The sequence below is a fragment of the Emiliania huxleyi genome, assembly GCF_000372725.1.
Source record: "Emiliania huxleyi CCMP1516 unplaced genomic scaffold EMIHUscaffold_584, whole genome shotgun sequence".
Classification (NCBI taxonomy): Eukaryota; Haptophyta; order Isochrysidales; family Noelaerhabdaceae; genus Emiliania; species Emiliania huxleyi.
Genome location: NW_005197617.1, coordinates 3229 through 23363, shown reverse-complemented (window position 1 = coordinate 23363; position 20135 = coordinate 3229). Strand labels below are relative to the sequence as shown.

At 64.3% G+C, this 20135-nt stretch overlaps 5 protein-coding genes across 5 annotated transcripts; 2 read left to right on the top strand and 3 right to left on the bottom strand.

Annotated features, from left to right (window-relative positions):
* Positions 1-2769: 2769 nt before the first annotated feature.
* On the bottom strand, positions 2770-3445 carry EMIHUDRAFT_459686 (hypothetical protein). The gene is made up of 2 exons (XM_005764652.1): positions 3090-3445; positions 2770-3023 (listed from the first exon to the last, which is right to left on the bottom strand). The coding sequence occupies exons 1-2, from the start codon at positions 3375-3377 to the stop codon at positions 2916-2918; spliced, it is 396 nt and encodes a 131-aa protein (XP_005764709.1). The 5' UTR covers positions 3378-3445; the 3' UTR covers positions 2770-2915.
* A 5189-nt stretch (positions 3446-8634) lies between these two features.
* EMIHUDRAFT_120150 (hypothetical protein) lies at positions 8635-9257 on the top strand (the record flags this gene model as incomplete). The annotated part of the gene is made up of 2 exons (XM_005764651.1): positions 8635-8709; positions 8811-9257. 2 exons carry the CDS (start codon positions 8635-8637, stop codon positions 9255-9257), a joined length of 522 nt encoding a protein of 173 aa, XP_005764708.1.
* Positions 9258-9906: 649 nt separating this feature from the next.
* Positions 9907-11480, bottom strand: EMIHUDRAFT_120149 (hypothetical protein; the record flags this gene model as incomplete). Its single annotated transcript, XM_005764650.1, has 4 exons — positions 9907-10113; positions 10706-10786; positions 10901-11219; positions 11311-11480. 4 exons carry the CDS (start codon positions 11478-11480, stop codon positions 9907-9909), a joined length of 777 nt encoding a protein of 258 aa, XP_005764707.1.
* A 470-nt stretch (positions 11481-11950) lies between these two features.
* On the top strand, positions 11951-12870 carry EMIHUDRAFT_459685 (hypothetical protein; the record flags this gene model as incomplete). Its single annotated transcript, XM_005764649.1, has 3 exons — positions 11951-12420; positions 12490-12612; positions 12675-12870. Coding segments are annotated over exons 1-3 (774 nt in total), but the record flags the coding sequence as incomplete, so codon positions are not given.
* A 4642-nt stretch (positions 12871-17512) lies between these two features.
* On the bottom strand, positions 17513-18202 carry EMIHUDRAFT_247506 (hypothetical protein; the record flags this gene model as incomplete). Its single annotated transcript, XM_005764648.1, has 2 exons — positions 17513-17671; positions 18062-18202. The coding sequence occupies 2 exons, from the start codon at positions 18200-18202 to the stop codon at positions 17513-17515; spliced, it is 300 nt and encodes a 99-aa protein (XP_005764705.1).
* Between the last annotated feature and the right edge of the window lie 1933 nt (positions 18203-20135).

The following is a 20135-nucleotide window of genomic DNA, read 5'->3' as shown; positions in this document are numbered from 1 at the left end:
CTCGCTCTAGAGCGAGTGGATCCTCGATGCAGCTCCGAGTTCGATTTATACTGCGTCGTATTACAGTTACATGGACGACATTTTACCGCCTCCCGACTGTGAATGCACCAGCCGGGATCGCTGTGCACGACGACTTGGTGATCATCGCCGACTGCTGCGGTCTGTCGGCCAAGGAACGACGCGAGGCAGGGATCGACGCGACGCCTAGCCTGCACGTGTGCACGAGCGAGGGCGCCAGGCTTCGCACGATTACTGGCTTCTTCAACCCGTGCGACCTCGTGATCGCCGGCGGTCGGTTGTACGTCTCGAACATGTGGAACAGGCGAGCTGTATGGGCCGCAGCACGTACCATGGGCGCCAGGGCCGCCGACAGGCTAGCGAGCGGTGTTGAGAGGCCCGGTGTAGAGGACGGTGAGGCGACGTCAGAGCTGCGGGAGGCGTGGCGCGTTCAGGCCCGGCGGGTGCACGCTCTCACGCTGCCAGCCCTCGAGCCAGCTCCTCTCGTGGACGAGATGCTGGGGGTCGCACAGATGCGGCTCGTGGACGACATGCTGACAGGTACAGACGCAGCTCGTGATCTTCGTCCTCTCAGTTACTCGCGCTTTCACAGCCCCGGCAGCTTGTTTGTCTGCGGGGAGCTGCTCTGTTCTGTGAATGACGGCGTGTTCGCGTTGCAGCTTCCGAAATGTTGAGAGGCCAGGAGGGACTCTAATGTTGAGAGCCCTGGTGGGGCGTGGTCGACGTTTGTTTGTGTTTTCAGTAGTAAACAGCGCGCCACGACCTACTGTCGCACCTGGTTCTCCAGCGAGAGTCCAGTCGTGTCTCTACTCTGCCGTCTTGGTCTACACCAAGCTGCGTTCTGACGCGCGCTCCTCCCCTCTCAGGACGTAGTCGCCCCATTGCGGGAAGCCGAGCAGCCCGTTCACGATGAGAAGGACGTACCTGGCACAAAGTCGAGACTGCTGAGGGTAATTTGACTGAAAGGCTACTTGCTCGCAGGCGAGTGCACCCGAGGGAGAGGTAGAAGCGGACGAGCAGGAGGTAGAGGCCGGCCAAGAGGTAGAAGAGGCTGGAAAATTGGCCCCACAATCCGCTTGGAGTACCAATCACCAGATAAGAGAGAGGAAGAGGTGAAGAGACTGCCGCGCAAAATGCTCGAGCGAGGGAGAGCTGGGCAGGCGAGTGTAACATGATCCGTGGCGAGGAAGCGAGAGGGTTCCTGAGCATGCAGCAGGAGCTTGACTTCAGGGAGAGAGGAGCAGCAGCAGTATGAGAAGCAACTTGAGTCGCTGTCAAGGGAAAGAATTTTACAAGGAAAGAAAGAATTTTCCTGCGCTTTCTTTCTTTCTTTCTTTTACTGCGCACGGGACTGGCGCGCACTAGGAAAGAATTCTTAAGACACAAGCCTCTCTCACAGCACACTGGCACGACAAGGGCGCAGACTGGCGCGGACTGGCACACACACTTTTACCGTGAACTCCCCAGCAAGACGGGGAGCCTCTCTCTCCCAGTATCTGCACAGCAGCGGAGCCGATCCGGAAAAGGCCTTTTCGTACGACCCCGACGACCCAGACATCGACGTCTTCTGGGTGGCGTAGACTACACACGGACGCTGGTTCCTCCCTCGCCCCGATCGTTCATCGCCTGACGAGTGGAATAGTTAGTCGCCGACTGCGACGCGACCCCTTGCCGCCTGTGTGTATCGGGCAGAGACCTATAAATATATCATATCAGCTGCTTGCGCTCTCATGATGCCACGCGCTCCCACCTTTTTGCTTTGCCGCTGTTGAGTGTTGAGCTGCCACGCCTCTCTGAAAGCTCAGCTGCTTCGCGTCTTCTCTCTCTTGTCTTCTCAGGTTCTCTCTCTTTGTGTACTTTGTCGTAAGAAAACGAAAATCAAGACCCAGGCGAGCTGGTGTGAAGAACAGGCGGCCTCAAGAAAAGAATTAACGCGCCACTCGACGGCTCCACTCGTGACACGCCCTGACGCCTGAGCTCATGTTCTCTCGAGTCGAGGAGTCTATCTACACACGAGCGACCGCGGGGTCGAAGCTCACCCACTCGCCCACCCCGTTGCCGCCGCCCTCCGCCTCCCCGTTACCGCCGCCGCTCGCCGCCGCCGCGGCCCCCTTGACGCGGCTCCCCAAGTCCTCGAGCTCGACGCTCGCCGCGCGTGCGCCCGCAGGCAGCATCGGCACGTACTCAAGAACAGGTTGGCGTCGGGGGCGTGGGTGGTAATGCGCGTGCGGTGCCCCGCAGCCTCCGCTCGCGCGGGATAGAGAGAGGTGCGCACCGCAGAGCCCGGCACTGAGACCTCCGACATGCCCTCCTCGGGCGACCCGGCGGCCGAGCCGAACGAGCCCATCGATCCGACACGCTCGATCGACCTCGCGTCGCCGAAGCCCTCGAGGGCGCGCGACGCGGCGTCCGACGCCTCAGAGGCCATCGCAGCGGAGGAGGAGGCGCCGCACCTGTGGAGGGGGAGGGGGGGAGGAGCAGGGGGGGGGGGGGGGGACCTCAGCGTGGGGAGGATCTCTCTGCATGGAAGACTGTCTCATTGCCGCAAGGTTCGCAGGTGTGTCGCACCTCAAGTTGAGGTCCCTGGCTACGGGACGGCGACCGTCGAGCTGAAGTCCGAGAAGGCCGCGGGTGACCGCGAGCCTGTGCAGGCGGCGGAGCGCTCGTTCATCGAGCGCACCGCGTCGCGGAAGGAGAAGCCGACGGAGGAGCAGAAGGAAGCTCGGGCCGCGGCTCGCAGGGCCAAAAAGGCCCGGCAGAAGAAGAACAAGGCGGAGAAGGCTGCGGCGGCGGCTGCGAGCGAGGCCGAGCGTGCGGACTACCCGCACGCGCAGCTACCACAAACGTGTCGCACTCCCCATACCGTGTCGCACTCCACGCACCGAGCGGTTTCTCGGTCAAAGCACTTGTCGAAATGTGGCGTCTCGTTGCACGTGTAGTTGCCGCAGATCCCTCCCTTCTTGGCGCATTCGGATTGTGTCGGCCGACATCGCACAGCCGTTGTCCTATATTCACACAAGTTGCGTCAAGAAGAAGCAGAACAATGGCTGTGTGTGAATGGCTGGAGTGACCTTGCAGGTCCAGCCTTCTGCCTGCAGCTCCTCGATGTTAAAGCATCGGTCATTGGGAAACACTTCCCAGCAGCCACGCGGGTCAGGCGGGAAGGGCTTGTTCATCTCGGTAAGCCACGACGGAACGCCGGTTGAGTGGCAGTCCACCACTGCAATGGACGCCGGCTCCACTGGCGGCGGCGGCATGCCCGGCGGGAGCGGCGGCGGCGAAGGCAGCACGTAGTCGCAACACTTGAGCATTTCGATGTCGGATAGGCTGTTGCCTGACCCGCGCCACATGCCCGTCATCACCTAAAGGCACCCCCGAGACCCATATTGAGTGAAGGTGAGGGAGGAGTTCACTAGGCGAGGTCGGCGTCATGCCTTGTCGCCGGGGCAGGTCCACCACCCTTCCGAATCGAACTTGCCCGGATCCCACTTTGTCTCGCAGTTGATCAGCGAGCCACCGCCTTTGCAGCAGGACAGTCCCTCGATGCAGTAAAGTTCCTCGCAATCGTTGCGTCTGAGGCCCACCATGTAGTGGTCGACTTGGCACTCAGCCCAGCCTTGGCTGTCGAAAGAGATCCCGATGTCTTTCTCTTGGCACGTCTCGAAAAGCGGGTTGTTGACGTTGCAGCACTCGGCCTCTTCGAGGTTGAAGAGGCTGGTGCCTCCCGACCGGTACCTGGGAGGCGTCAGTGAGTCGGCTTGGGAAATTGAGGCGTCAGTGAGTCGGCTTGGGAACGCCCGGGTGGAGTATCGGCCATCTACACAAGGCACACATGCCCGTCATGGCGCAGCCGTTCTTGCACTTACTCCAGCCTGCGCGGTCAAAGGAACCCCACCAGTCTCCACCGCAGACGCCGTGGCCGCACTCCCTGCCGTGGACGAGCGAAGCCAGCAGCATGACGAGAAAGCGCGAGAGCATCGCGGTTCTACGTCAGAGATACTCGGACCAGGACGCTGTGCCACACTCACCTGCGGGCGGACGGGAAGGGCGTCACACGGTATCGCGGCACACTCACTGCCGGCGGACGGGAGGGCGTCACACACGGAGTTGAGAGAGTCCGAGACAGTCCGAGGGCCCTCGGCGAGTTTAGAACTCCTCGGCCGCCGATTTTCAATTTCGGCGGGGCAATTGGAGAGAAGAGATTGTTTGTTCGGTTTTGCTGGGTGGGTGCAGGGTGACGGCCGCACTCATTATAGCAGACTTCTTACTCCTCCGCGACGCGTGGCCGAGATGCGCATACCATGCAGGCGAAGGGGAAGGCGGAGGCGGAGGCGGACGGAGGCGGGGAGGCGGGGATGGGGGTGGCGGCGACCTTTTAGCGCTGGATCGCCCATGTTATGGCGCTAGCCAAACTTGTTACCGTTCTTCGTCTCACGTTCCTTCGTTTTTGCACGGTATTCGGATTTTCGCTATTTGGTCGTGTGGGTGGGTGTGTATTCCGGGATTAGTCAAGGGTACCGCGTCGCCCCGTCGGCGACGCGGGCGCCTTGCGGGCAGAGCCACCAATAGGGTTTGTGGAGCGTCCAGACATGTACAGAATGTGCAGAAGGTGTACAGAAGCGTCACGAGGAACGAGGATCGAGGTGCGTCCTCATCGCATCAACAACGCTAGCAACAAAACTTCGAAACCGAAAAGTCCGAACGCGGTTAGAGATCGCTGCGGTCGGTAAACAGTAAAGTCGGGGTAACTAGGTGCCAATCGCTACTCAAACCCGTCTCTCTCCGCCAGGAGCGGCCGTGTCGGCGGCGGCGGCGGCGAGAGATGCCCCAGCACCAGCAATTGCGTCGGAGGCGGAGGCGGGCCCAGCAGCGGCAGCAGCACCAGCAGCAGCACCGCCCACATCGACCAAATTGCGAGGCTTAACCCACACGCCCGACCCACCACCACCCCCTCCCCCTCCTTCCCTCTCACCGCCAAGACAGGCGGCAGCGGTGGGGGCAGCGGCGGCGGCGGCGGGGCCAGCGCCAACGACAGGGTCGAGAAACACGCCTAAGGGACGGTTCCGAGAAGGTTCCGAGAAGGTTCCGGCACTCTGGGCTGCTCTCGGCCACCTCTCGGCCACCCCCCGGCTCCCTCTCGGCTACCACTTGCCGGCGCGCTGCTTGGAGTGGTCGTACGAGTAGACGCGCCCAGATCTCCCATTGAGCTCGGGCCGCCTGAGGTCACCCCCCCCCCCCCGTGATCAGGCGCCGTTCACAGCTGCCGCCGTGTCTAGGAAGTGTCTGGGGAGTGTCTGGGGAGTGTCTGGGGAGGTGTCTGGGCGAGGGTGGCGGCGGTGACGGCGGCGGAGGCGAGGGCGGCGGAGGCGAGGGGGGCGGAGGCGAGGGCGGAGGCGGGCTGGGCGGCGGCGGCGACGGCGGCGGTGGCGAGGGGGGTGGCGGCGAGGGGGGCGGCGGCGAGGGCGGTGGAGGCGAGGGCGGCGGATGCGAGGGTGGCGGCGGCGAGGGGGGTGGCGGCGAGGGCGGGGGCGGGATGGGCGGAGGCGATGGAGGCGGTCGCGGCTAGTGTCTATAAGCCGCAGCCTCTGCAGGCCCTGCAGCCGCACGCGCTGTCCGAGCAGCGCGCTGAAGTCACTCTCGCCGACGCCGTCGCTCCACTCGACCTGCGCAGGTGACGGGGGGAGGGGGGGGGGGGCGAGTAGACAGACGACAGCTAGGAAGTGTCTGGGAGGTGTCTGGGAAGCGTCTGGGAAGTGTCTGGGAAGTGTCTGGGAAGTGTCTGGGAGGTGTCTGGGAAGTGTCTGGGAAGTGTCTGGGAAGTGTCTGGGAAGTGTCTGGGAGGTGTCTGGGAGGTGTCTGGGAAGCGTCTGGGAAGTGTCTGGGAAGTGTCTGGGAAGTGTCTGGGAGGTGTCTGGGAAGTGTCTGGGAAGTGTCTGGGAAGTGTCTGGGAAGTGTCTGGGAAGTGTCTGGGAAGTGTCCGGAAGCGAGGTGTGTAGGGAGTGCCTAGGGAATCTCTAGAAGGTGTTCGTCAAGTGTCTGGGAAGTGTCTAGGAAGTGTGCGAAGTGTCTGGGAAGTGTCTAGAGAGGAGGCCTGCATCGTGGTCTGCCTCATCTCTCTGCGCCTCGTCACGCAGTTGTCTCCCTGCGCGCGAGAGGCGCTGCGGGGAGGCGGCGGCGGAGGAGGAGGAGGAGGAGGAGAGATCACCCGGCGCAAGCGCTAGTGCGGCGGTGGGCGCATCGGCGTCGGGGAGCTGAGGAAGAGGAGGGCCACGGGTAGGCGCTGCTGCAGGAGGGGGGGGGGGGGGGGGGGGGAGCCTCCGCGGGTTGCACAAACTCGAACCCCGCTACATACCGCGCTCAGACGCGATATACACCACACCGATATATCGGAGGGGCCACTTGCATGTTCCACTCTCGCGCCGCACCTCGCCCGCAAAGCGCGGCCTCAGGTGCCGCCGCTCCTCTCGTGCGATCTCGTGTGATCTCGTGTGATCTCGGGCGATCTCCCCCGCCAGAGGTCGCCTCAGGTGCCGTCACTGGTGAGGTCATGAGCCCGGGGGCTCGATAACTAGTCTGACACGTGTTTTGCATGACAAGATCCTCCTCGGCGCCTCTGGCGGTCTCCCGGCGCTCTCTCGATCTCCCGGCCGACTCGCGCGAAGCTTGGAGGGCAAGTGTCTCGGAAGTGTCTCGCAAGTGTCTCGGAAGTGTCTCGGAAGTGTCCGGGACCTAACGACCGCGCCTCCACATCGCGCGACGGCGTGGGGCGGGATAGCGAAGGGCCGGCGCTGGACGGCGGCGCGGGGCTTTAATCCGCGCCGTCACGGCGCTGTCGCTTCAGGGAACGGGCCCGGCGCAAAGTAGTCTCGCGCGGGCCAACTGATGAGAAGCGGAGGCGCCATCTCTCGGCGCAATCTCGGCTGGATCTCGGCGAGAAGAGCGGGGGAGAGGCGCGCACCCTCGCTGCGCCGACTTGACGGTGGGAGGGTCCTGCGGGGCGTCGAGCGGGGAGGGGGGTGGAAACGGTGGCGCGTAGGGCCCCCGGGGCGGAGGCGGTCGCGTGTAGGGCGGAGGCGGTGGCGCGTAGGGCGGAGGCGGTGGCGCGTAGGGCGGTGAGAGGTGTGGTTTGGCGGCGGGCGGCGAGATGGGTGATTTGCGCGTGCTTTCCAGGGGGATGCCCGATGGGAGGCGGTGGCAGCTCCAGGATAATACACGGCGGCCGATGTGCGAATGAGGGAACACGCAGACTTGCACTGTCGCAGGCCCCGTTGCCTGGATGCCTCATTCGGATCCGCGCTGCACGGTGAAGGGGAGAGTGGGCCCGAACGTTGGCGGACGGCGCGCGGCGTGTGTCGGCGCCGCGCATGTGTGTGTGTGTGGTGTGCGCGCGTGCCGCGCGGTGGTCGAGCGCCACGGGCGGGCGTGCCAGAAGAAATCGCGGGCGCTCCCGTCGCAGCTGGTGTGTTGGCATGTGAAATATTAAACAAGCACTTCATTCATTCCCAGAGCCGCGATCCAAGATGCACATTCAAACACGTCACGAAAACAAACACCAGATTGATTGATCACGGACACGGTTCACGGCCGCCCGCAGCCCCCGTAGAAGCCCCGCTCCCAATCTCAGGTGTTGGATTGCTCCCCACGCAGTGGTGTGCCCACTCCACAATCAAGCCATGATCGACACTCCAAACATCTGGAGGCTCCGAACAAGGCTCTGGAGGACCGTCGCCGATCCGTGAGGACCTCTCAGTGAGGACCTCTTGACAAGGCTGCAAGGGATGGCACGCTCAAACCGGTGAGGACCTCTGTGTGACAGAGGACCTCAGACGCCTTGGTCAAACGCGTGTCTGAGGACCTCTCTCTTGCGTCCCTGCCTACCACGGACTGACTGCGGACAGCTAAGGTGCCTGTGCCGCGTCTGGCATGAATGGTCTCAGATATGAATGTATTCGTACCAGGAGCGTCACGCAATAGGAGGGAGTGAACACACGCCAACAAAGCAATGCAAGTGTAGGGCAGGCCCTTGGAGGATAAAGTGTTGCATCTGATGTGGTGTTCCATAAAATGCGAGCATGAACAGCTTCTGTCCGGATACCGTTCAATCGCCTCACAGTGATTTGGGCTCGGCAGCTTTGTCAGCTAGCCCTCAGCCGAAGCTTCTCTAACTGATGCACGCTCACCCACTCCCCATAGGGAGGCGGCGAACCAGCTGAGCAACAAACTTTCGCACGCTCAGCACCTGGACGAGGTCACATGGACCACCAAGAACTGGCACGGGCTGCAGATGCAGCGCTTGTCTGTCGTCCTCCACACCGCCGTGGCGTGGCAGACGGTGAACGAGCTAGCGTGCGGGGACAGCGGCATTGTGCACGGAGCTAAGTGCATTGCCGTTCTTAACGGAGTCGCTTAGGCGGCTCCGGTGGTGAGCCTGTGTGTGTGCCAGTCCGCGCCAGTCTGCGCCCTTGTCGTGCCAGTGTGCTGTGAGAGAGGCTTGTCTCATAAAAATTCTTTTTCCCGGCGCTGTTGGTGGCGTTCGCCCTGCCGCACAGATTTTGTTTTCTGCGGCCGCCCGGCTCGCACGCCTGCTGGCTCGTGCACATCAACACGCCCAGCCCCATGGATCCCGGCTGGTTCGTCCTCTGCCTCGCTCTCCTCCTCGAGTGTGCGCTCGTCGGACTGCTCATCTTACCGGTGCCGTCCAACAAGGCATTCCTGCCGCCAACGCCGCTGCCGCAGCCGACACCGCCCTCCGACGCCGCCGCGGCTGACGCTGCTCCTCCTCGCGCGCTCAGATCCGAGGCCTGCTCAACGAGTGGGTGGTCTCTCTGCTCTCGAACCAGGGCGTCAAGTACGCCGGCTTTGCGATCCTACTGCTGGACGCCTACTATTTTGCCGGCACGATGGACGCGCTCTCGAACCCGCTCGTGCACGTGGGCATCGTCGCCTCGCCGATCGACGACGTGATCCTGTCGTGCGAGGTCGGCCTCGAAAAATTTCGGAACGAGCGCAACGCCTACATCACCGGCTTCTCGCTCTTCATGTTCCTCGTGCTGCGACGGCTCACCTCCAGCCGCGGGTTTACTCCTGCTGCGCGCACCGAACCCACCGTGCCTGCTCGACCCCGTAGGCTCGTCGACATCCAGAGCCAGCTCTTCCACGCGCGCGAGACAAACAAGCAGAGCAGTCGGGTGCCCTTGGGCAAGCCGGTGGAGGAGAGCGGCAAGCCAAAGCGCTACTGACGGCTTCGAGGCTTGGCGCCCCGAGGCCCCGTTGCCTCGACCTCTGCCATGCACGCAGCCCGTTCAGTGTGTCGTTTTGGGGAGGATACCGACGGCGGCTCGTGCATCGGTTCGTTACTTCGTGTACAATAAATATGTGTCCCCAAATTGCTGTATAGGAAACTGGCGGTGGACATACGGCTTTATAAAAGCGTAAGGTAAGGTAAGGTAGATTTCTCCACACACACAAAGTGGTGGGGCAAGGGGGGGCGACCCTCGCATCTCCACGCCCGGACACGGGCAGGAGCCCCACGGCATTCAAAGTGCAAGCACTGGCCCGGTGCACGTGGGTGAGCAGCCTGCCCCTCCCTCCCGACAAACCAACTCCCGCACACACACAATCGCACTCTGGCCATCGAATGACTCCGAATGACTCACTGTGTGTGCTAAGACAGAATCTCCGCAGACATCCAAAACGGGCCGTGCCGCGTTTGTGGTGTCTTCTCAAGCACTAGCATCCGGACGCCGCACTCGAGCGGGCGGGTCACATCTATGTGGGCCCAGTGTGTGCGCACTAGGCGCATATGCTAGTGCTATCCTGCCCTATGGGAGGCAGAGGGATGGGGGGAGGGGGGGGCAGAGGTAAGGTGGGGTGAGACTGGGGAGGGCCTCAAAGGTCCTCCATGGGGGTGGGGTCCGGCCCGAACAGGTCGAAGCCGGTCCCGCCATCGCCGCCGGCGCCGTCGCCCTCGTCCGCCTCGGAGGCGGAGGTCGTCGAGCGGGGCGTCTCGCCCGTCGCGAACCTGCCGCCGAACACGGCGTCGGCCGGCGCCGAGGCGCCGGCAGCCGTGATCAGGTCGGCGACCTCTTTCGGTCCCTGCGTATGTATCTTCTTCCAACACCCGGACGTGTGCCTCCACCGGCACGCCGCTTCCGACAGGGTCCGATGGAAGGTTCGACGCACAAATCCAAGACCCAACTTCACCTCTCGCATCTCGTCTAGTGACCTGGCCCCTCGCGCTCTCACCTCTCCTCGCTCCCGCAGCGGCCTGTGACACGTACTCAGTCTGTGGCATCTTCCTCTCCGTCCCGAGACCGAACGCGCCGAGAGGGTTCATTACTAAATGTTCTTGGTATGAAACAACGACGAACGACGAGTCGACGACACACACCAGCCGAGACGAGAGAGAGCAGAGCCCAACATATGATGGCCTCGCTCTCGAGAGGAACAGAAGATTTCACACATCTCTCCGAAGGCTCTCTGCGCAGTCTGCAGTGTGCGGGGTGGCCAAGGGGTCCCAAAACGCTCGAGATGCCTCAAGTCAAGCCTCGCCGTCGCGTAGCGGCTGCCGCAGACTCTCTGCCACGCATCGACCGTGGGACCTGAGGCAAGGCGAAAAGGGAGGGTCTCTCTCCTCGCGCTGGCTCGCGTGTGCACAACTACAAGCTCGCCTCTTCCTTTCCCTCACCAGTGCAGCAACCGCGACCAGGAAGACTCCCAAGATGCCGACGGCTGTCAAGGCCGGGGCCGGCGCCAGCGGCTCAGCCACCTGCAGGATTTTATGCGAGGTCACAGGGTCGCCACTCCAGCCGAGCTCTCCCAACACGTGGCCGAGACGAGGCCCCTCATCCTAGACAGAACAGCCGGGTTTCCACATCCTCACCTCGGCTGACATCGGCGTATGCAGGGCGTGAAGTGGGGTGGCAGCCATCATGGCGAGCACGGGAGGCCACTGGACCGGGACGTTTTTGTCGCAAAAGGTTCCCTGGAGGCTCGCCTGGCCGCTACCGCAGCTGGACGCCGGTATCGTGCCATCGGGGCACTCGACGCAGACGGCATGGATACCCTTGCTCCACACCTGCACGCCGTCCACCACCGTCTGCTTGACCTCCCCACCGTGCGGGCATGACTCCACCACGCGCTTGCACGACTCCTTGACGCAAGTGCCGTTGACAGCGGCCTGAGGTACAGCGCGTGGCTTGCTGAGAAATGGAGCAGCCCGGGTCGAGGTGGAAAGGGCACACGAGCTGGCCTCGCTCCTGGTTGGGATCGCAGCAGCGCCCGCCCGCGCACTTCCCAGCAACGCAGCACCCGCCGCCACATTGCGACTCGCCAAACTGGCAGCAGACGCCGTCGGCGACACAATGCTGCATGAACTCGCAGCATGCCGCGCCGCAGCACGTGGCCATGAACCCGCAGTCGTGCCCGTCAGGGCAGGTGGTCATAAACTTGCGGCCCGACATGCACGTGTGAGAGAGATCTTTCCACGTTTGTGGCGCGATGCTGTGGTAGGTGAACGTACGAAAAAAGTTGGCAAAAGCAAAGTTAGAATTTTACAAAACTCCCTCGCACAACACTGGGCACGGGACTGGCGCGCACTGGCACTAACACAGGTACACCACGGGAGCCGCCTAAGCGACTCCTGCGAGGGTGGCGAGGCACTTAGCTCCGTGCACCCGCCCGCCCCCGCCACAGGCAAGCTCATTCACGACCTGCTCTGCGACGGCCGTGTGAAGAACGACTGAGATGCGCTGCTTCTGCAGCCGCAGTTAGAAATTTCCGTGGGAAGAAGTCATAGATCAACTACAGTGTGTGAGTGTGAGTGTAAAAATAAAGAAAGAAAACAGACAAACCGTGTGAGTGTGAGTGTGAGTTTGTGAGTCCAGTACTTCGGGATTTTTCTTTGGTGCATACCCCGACTGTATCCGTGAATAGGAACGAGACAGATGCCCGACCGCCTATCGCTCCAATCGCTCCGTTCCTCCCTCCAGTCCTGCGCCTCTGACCTCTCCGAAGCATCCCTCTTCTACGACGAAGTCGCGTGTGAATCGCCGATTCCGCGCCGGCCGCCTCCCGCTGCACGTGCAGCCTCTTCGGAGGCGCCGTCCGGAAACGACGAGGACGAGGCGGGCGCGGTGTGGGTCGTCGCGGCGGGCGGAGAGCGCGTCTTCTTCCCTCGCGCCGCCGCCGCAGTCTGCACGACTCTGGCCACCGCGGTGGAGCTTGACGGCGAGGGCGGAGGCGCACTGACGGTCGATGCGGGCGGCGGGCGCAACGCGCTAAGCCCCGCCACCCTCCGCGCGGCGTGCGGCGCTTGCCTTCGTCTTGGAGGCGGCTCGACGTCCGCCGACGTTGTCGCGGCGGCGCCGCTGCCGACGCTGCTCCCGCTGCTGCGCGCGAGCGGTTACCTCGGCGTGGACGCGCTAGGGAAGTGTCTGGGAAGTGTCTAGGAAGTGTCTGGGAAGTGTCTAGGCTACCTCGGGGTGGACGCGCTGCTTGAGCCGCTCTGCGCGCGCGTCGCGGCGGCGCTGGTCCAGCTGTCGCCTAGCGCGGCGCGCGCCGCGCTCGGCTGTGGAGGAGACGGGGCGGGAGGAGGTGAGGCGCCGCTCGATGACGCGCCGAGATACCCCGAGACGACCCGAGATTGCAATCTCCAGGCGAGGCGCCGCACGAGGACGCGCCGCTGGAGCCGCTCTCGACTCGCCCCGGCAGCGCAGCTCTGGCTCGCGCGCACGGCGGCGGCGGCGCCGCCGCGCCGGGATGCAGCTCCGCCTCCGCCGGCAACGCAATCACGGTGGCGGCTGGGGCCGCGGGCACGGCGCCAGTGTGCGCTGTATGCGGTTGCAGTGCCGCCGCCGCCGTGGGGCCGCCGCCGCGCTCGCTCTCGGAGGCGATCGGGGACGAGTATTGTGTGGAGGAGTTGGTGGCGAGGCTGCCGCTGTGCTCTCTCGCTCGGCTCAAGGCCTTGACTTAATTAAGTAGAGGTGTGAATAGACGCTGTTCACAGCTCTCTCGCTCGGCTCAAGGCGCTCTCCGAGGCGTGGCGCGAGCGGTGCCGCGCAGCTCTCTGCGGCTGGTTCGACGCTGTCGCGACGGCAGACCACGCCGCCCTCAAGACACTTCCTAGACACTTCCTAGACACCTCCTAGACACTTCCTAGACACCTCCTAGACACCTCCTAGACACCTCCTAGACACCTCCTAGACACCTCCTAGACACCTCCTAGACACCTCCTAGACACCTCCTAGACACCTCCTAGACACCTCCTAGACACCTCCTAGACACCTCCTAGACACCTCCTAGACACCTCCTACACACCTCCTACACACCTCCTACACACCTCCCACACACCTCCCACACACCTCCTAGACACCTCCTAGACACTTCCTATAGGCAGACCACGCCGCCCTCTCCCTCCTCCTCTCCACCGCAGCGGACGGCCTTGCAGCCGAAGTGGCGGCGGAAGCTGCGGCGGAGGCGGCGAGGGGGGAGGCGGCGGGGGAGGCGGAGGCGGCGAGGGGGGAGGCGGAGGCGGCGAGGGGGGCCGCTTTTGGGGAGAGGGGTGGCGGGCAGTTGTGGCGGCGAGCGGCGCTCGAGGTTGGACTCGCGGCGGCTCGTCGGCTGGACAGCTCGGACTCGGCCGTCCGCCTCGCCGCGGCGCGAGGGATGCGAGGGCGGAGACGTCGCCGGCCGTGTGTCGTGCGGGTGGGGTGCCGCGCCTCTTCACACCGCGCAGCTGTGAACAGGCTGGTTGTCGCCACTCTGCGGACGCCGCCGCCGCTCCTCCTCTCCGCCCCGCCCGAGGCTCCGTGGCTCGTGGCGTTGGCGAGGCGTGTCGCCGACCAGGCTTGGCTCGAGATTACCCGAGATTACCCGAGATTACCCGAGATTACCCGAGATTACCCGAGATTACCCGAGATTACCCGAGGCGTGTCGCCGACCAGGTTTGACTCGAGATTACCGAGATTACCCGAGATTACCCGAGATTACCCGAGGCGTGTCGCCGACCAGGCTTGGCTGGTGGCGGAGGAGGCGGCGGCGGCGGTCGCCTCGGCAGAGTGGCTGAGCGAGGCGACGGCGGAGGCTGTGCGGAGGGAGCTGGGGCGTGTGGCAGAGACGGCGGACGGGAGGGAGGCTGGGGTCTCACGCCACCGCGACTCCACTTGCCTATCTCTCGGGTCGAGTCGGGCTGCCTGTGTTCAGGCGCGGAATCTCGGGTAATCTCGGGTAATCTCGGGTGATTTCGGGTAATCTCGGGCAATCTCGCTGATGAGATGTCGGGCCGTCTGTGCTCAGGCGCGGGCACTAGCCGCCGCGGCGCTGCGGGATGCTCCGTGGGACAGCGAGCGCGCCTCGCTGCAGCGGCGCTGGCAGCTGGCCCCGCGGGACCGGCTAGACGCGGGGACTTGGAGGCGCTGTGAGCAGCGTCTCTTCACACCGTCTGCTGTGAGCAGGACCAGCTGAACGCCGAGTTGGAGAGGCGTGGCCTTGGCTCGCGCGTGAGCTAGACCTCCTAGACACGCCCTAGTCACTTCCTAGACGCTTCCTATAGGCGTGGCCTTCGCTCGCGCGTAAGCGAGGCCGGCGGCGGAGGCGCAAGCGAGGCACGGAGGCGGCGAGGCGTGCTCCATGGACCGTCGATGAGCCTTCTCGGAGCTGTCCTGTAGGTGGCGGAGGCGTGCTCAGCAGTCGGCCTAACGGATCGGCGGCGCGCGCCGTGGCGGCGATCGTCGACGATGAGCGGCGGCGCGGGACCCTCCAGGCGGCGAGGTTGGCCGAGGCGGCGAGGTTGTTTGAGTGAGTGAGGGGGACGTCTAGACCACGCAGGGGCACTCGTGAGAGAGAGATTTGTTTCGTTTTACCTCTCGAGTTTTCAGAACACGGGAGGCGATGAAGGGCCACGTTTAAAGAGGCTCAGCCTCAGGCGGTGCGCCGTGCGCGGCAGAGGTGAGCGACGGGTAAGGTCTAGGTAAGGGAAGGTAAATTTCTCCACACACACAAGTGGTGGGGCAAGGGGGGGGATTTGGGTACCTCATAGGGTAGGGGACGGGACGGCCGAGTACCAACGTCCGTCCCTCCCGTGACACGCTAAGTTTTGATGACAACCCGGGCACTTGCGATCTCGCCCATACGAGATTGATGCGAGCTCACACGAGCTCATCTCGTGCCACGTCATCGCGTGCAGTCGTGCACCGCCGCGCCACAAGTGGCCTGGGCACCGCCCGGAGGAGGTCCGGGCCTCCCCCCTAACCCTAATTTCGTCAAACCATGTTCGGCGGCAAAGTTAAAAAGCGCGGGAAGCGGTCGGCGAAGTCTAAGGAGCTTCGCGAAGCTTCCAGGCAAGCCGCCGCGGCGCTCATCGGCACGCCCGAGGAGCGCAAGGCGCACGCCGCCGCTAAGTTTGCGGCCTCCCCGTGGACGGCCGAGCACAATAAGTTTTATGGTACCCTAGTAGATCCCTTAAGATCCGCCGCAAAGTGTGGGATAAGGCAGAGGACATAGGGACGTGTCTGGATCCGTCCCACTATGACTCGGGATCTGTCGGGGATACTTACGTCCCCACTGGTTTGGTGTACGTCCAAGAGTCGAAGTAAAAAGGCAATTGTTACTTACAAGTTTAAGTTTACATACATACTTACATATTTACATACACTTACGTCCCCCCCACCCTACTTACGTCCCCTACTTTCGCTTCGGCTTCAAGTATGCGAGGCCGAACTCGCGGTCGTAGCCATACTCGGCGATCCGCTCGGGATCCTTGATCCCAAACTTCTCCGCCGCGATGAGGTCGTGCCCGCCGTGCTCGAGGATCTTGTGTGCTGTGGCTCGGGCGTTCATCGCCTTGACGATGGCCGTTGCGAGCACGATCTCGCCCTTCCTCATAGTCGACGGCGGGAGCTGCCCTGCTGTCAGACCGAGCTCAGACGGCGCCGGGCCGCGCCTTGTGCCTGACGCCGCGCCTGCACGCAGCACCGCGGTGAAGAGACGCCGTTCACACCCGCCGCGCGCCGAGAGGTGGTGCGCGCCTCGGGGTGGCTGTCGGACAGCCCCGCCTCCACGACGGCTCTCCAGAGCTGCGCCTCCTCCGCCGAGGGGCGCGTGTCGGCGGAGCAGGCGTCGGAGAGGCGGAGCGTGTCGTCGTACCTGCTCACAGCGCGAGGTGTGAACAAGGAAATGTCTCGGACGTGTCTAGGACGTGTCTAGGAAGTGTCCCGGAGCGTGTCAGCGTACCTGCTCACAGCGCGAGGTGTGAACAAGGAAATGTCTAGGACGTGTCTAGGACGTGTCTAGGAAGTGTCCCGGAGCGTGTCAGCGTACCTGCTCACAGCGCGAGGTTTGAAGAGGACCCTTCTTGGAACCTTCTTGGCACATGTCCTGCGCGCTCGAAGTGAAAAGAATTTTTCTGGAGCACTTGGAGTGCAGTCATTAACCTCACATCCAGGGCCGGGGGCTAAGAAGCACACCCAGCGGGCCGGATGATCGGCATCGGGTTGCGGGCAAGAGAGCCCTAGCCCCGGGGGTGCGCGTTCGCAGGGCAAGGGCCGTAAAGTAAAACACGGGTCTCCGAGGGTTGGTCTGCGCTTTGGGTTTTCCCTAGCTGCGGAGCGCCCCCTCTACTCGGAGCTACATAATGGACAACAGACACGCACACGACGCACATCCCCACTCGACGTCACCCCTCAGGCCTCTGGGGCACTCCTATCTTCCCGGTCCTCCCCCCGGCTCGCCTTCCGCTGGTCGGGCAGCGGCTGCGGAGCCCGCCTTCCCCTCTTATGCTTCTTCGGCCGCGGACCCACCGCCGCCTCGTCTCCTCTGCCTGATCCCGTTGGCTGAAATCCTTAACGTTGTTCAAGTGTTCACCCCAGCCCATGCTGTTACTGTTTGTTACTGTTGTTACTGTTGTTACTGTTGTTCAGCGGCCAGCAAGCAGAAAACGGCAAAAAACCCGGGTCAAACCCGAAAATACCTGGGTTTTCCCGGGTATTTCGGGTATTACCCGCACTGGACGCTGGAGGTCGTCGTGGGACACTGCCAGGCCTTCCTTATTGTTGTTCAGCCGGCCTAACGTTAGCTACTGTTGTTGGGGAGCCCCACTGTTGTTCTGTTGTTACTGTTAACACTAGCAACACTGTTCAGCTCCCAACGTTAAACAGCTCTAGGCTCTACGCACTACGCGGACGACGGTTCTGTCTGAGCTTCTCGCTCAGTCTGTCTCTCTTCACTCACCCTACACAAAGCTCAACTAAGAGAGAGAATTTTACAACAAAACTCCCTCGCACGACACTGGGCACAAAGAGGTAACTCAGACCGCCTAGCTTCATCATCTTCGTTGTCCTCGCTTTTCGAACTCCGCGGGCTCCTCTCGGGATCAGGTTTGGCACAGCGCATCGGTGTGCGGTCTGTACTACTACTACTACAGCACTCAGTCAATGGCTGCCCTCAACCACCCCCCCTCGCGCTGCCCGGGCGCCTGCCCCCATCGCCGCGCACCCCCTCACAAGCCGCCGAACCCGAGCCCAAACATTCCAGACTCCTGCTGCCGCCGCAGCTTGCGCGCGGCGGCGGCGAAGTCCTCCGCGTCGTCCGCGAACCTCGCGAACTTGTCGTCCAAGTTGGCCAGCTTCTCGCCGCGCTCGTGCAGCGCCGCCACGGCCTCGCGCGCGGCGCTGCTCGCCGCCGCCGCCCCCGCCCCCGCCGCCTTGCCCTCACCCGGCAGCGGCCGCCCGTCCGCCGCGCGCCGCGCCGCGCGCCCCTCGCGGCTCGCCCAGTAGGGCTCGCCCTCGCCCAGCAGCTCGCTGCGCGCCGCCGCGTGGCCGCCCGCCGACGGCGGCCCTCCGCCCCGCCCCTCCGCCCGCCGCTCCCGCCGGCGCGCCGCGAGGGGCCGGCTCGCCGCCTCCGCCTCGAGAGTTAGGGTTAGGGTTAGTCATTAACCAGTCATTAGTTAGTCACTAACTCGTCATTAATTAGTGGTTAATTAGTGGTTAATTAGTGATTAATTAGCGGCCTCGAGGGTGCGCAGCATCGAGTGGGCAGCGTCGCAGACGCGCGCCGGCGCCTCGCCAGCCTTGAGGACGGCGCGGTGGGCGGAGCAGCCGCTGCAGACGAGGAGGCCGAGCAAGCGGCAGTGGTGCTTGCCAGAGTCGAAGAGCCCCGCCAGCTGGGCGAAGGGAGTGCCGCAGCACATGCAAGTCGCCGACGAGTCGTCGGGGCACCTGTTCACAGCTAGAGGTGTGAAGAGACGCTGCTCACTGCGGTCGTTTGTTCGACGGGCCGCCGGCTCCTAGACACTTCCGAGACACTTCCGAGACACTTCCTAGACCCTTCCCCGGTCCGACGAGCCGCCGGGGGCGCCACGCCGCCGCCGCCGCGCGCAGAGCCAGCGGGTGCGCCGAAGCGGCGGGCAGGGCTGGCACCTCTCTCCTTGCCTGCGGGGGAAGTGTCTGGGAGGTGTCTCGGAAGTGTCTCGGAAGTGTCTAGGAAGCGGCGCCTCTCTCCTCGCCTGTGGTACGGCGCCGAGAAGGCTCCGGGCTAGGGTTCGGCTGTGGGCAGGGTAGGGTAGGCTTGCTCTGTGTGCAGAAGGGCCGGCCCCCTCGGGCACCCTCGGCACCTCTCGGGGGCATCTCGGCATCTCTCGGCTAGCCTCGCCCTGTGCGCGGCGACGCCGGACTGAGCCGCGCGGCGGACAAGCTCCCCCTGCGGCAGTGATTGGCGAGTCAACGTGATCCACTCATCAACCTCACGGCCTTCCCTTCACGGCATAGCACCTGCGACTCCTCCCATCCGCGCGCCAGCTCTGGCCGCGCCCCATGCGACGCCAGCACCTCGGCGGCGGCGCAGACGCCCTCACCGCCCTCCGCGCCGGCTGGAAGGAGCGAGAGCGGAGCGCGGCCGCTCTCGTCGAGCCCGTTTGGCTGCGCGCCGTGGGCCAGAAGCAGCTGCAGCGACGTCGCGTCGGCTGCGGCGGCAGCGAGGTGGAGGAGGGAGGGGCTGGCGAGGCCTGTTCACAGCTGGAGGTGTGAAGAGGCGCTGTTCACAGCGAGGCGGAGGAGGGAGCGGCTGGCGAGGCCGGAGGGACGGAGACGCGCGGCCGGGTCGAGGCCGGCCTGGAGGAGCGGGGGAAGTGTCTCGGAAGTGTCTCGGAAGTGTCTCGGAAGGGTGACCCCGCCGAGCCCCGCCTGGAGGAGCTCTTCCATTCACAGCTCTTCTCTTCACAGCTCTTCTATTCACAGCGCTTCTCTTCACAGCCCTTCTCTTCACAGCTCTTCTATTCACAGCCCTTCTCTTCACAGCTCTTCTCTTCACAACCCCGCCTGCAGGAGCGCCTCCAGGCCGCCGTGCGAGCCTAACCAACCGCCCGTTAAACGCTTACGAAGTGATGATGAGTGAGGGGGCGCCTCGAGGCCAGGTGGGCCAGTGCGCAGCGCCAGGAGCGCGGCGGGCGTGCCTATTGACGGCCGCCTCGCCAATCAAGGGTCGCTAGCTACGCACTCCCTCTTCGGCGGGCGCGCCGTCGAAGCACGGCGCGGCGCGGTCGGCGGCGCTGGCTAGTAGCGCCGCCACCGCCGCCGCGGGCGCGCGCGTCGCGAGGAGCAGAAGCAGCGGCGTCTCGCTCTCTGTCGCGTCGCAGCCTCCTTCCGGCCCTGCGCCCGCCTCGAGCAGCAAGCGCAGCACCTCCACGCGCGCCGCGGGGCCGGCGTCGCGGGGGGGCGGGGCGGGCGGCGGCGCCGGCCCGGAAGGAGAGTGCGGCAGCTCCGGCGGCGGCGGAGGCGGGCCGCACGCGCAACAGAGTGCGGCAACCATCAGCGGCGCCAGCTCCGCGGCGGCGCTGCCGGAGGGAGACGCGCCCGCCTCGAGCAGCGCCTCGACGGCGACGGCGTTGCCCGCCGCCGCAGCGACGTGCAACGGGGACCACCCGCCCAGCCCCGCGCTCTCCTCAAAGTCGCTCGCCGCCGCCGCCGCCGCCGCCGCCCGCCACGCTGCCTCGCAATCGAGCGTCGCCGCTGCGTGCGCGAGGTCGCCTAGTCAATTCACCACTTGAGTCATCAGTAGCTCCTTCACTAACTTCATTCACACTAGCGTGGGTGATGAGGTCGCCCTGCACGAGTGCGCCGCTCGCC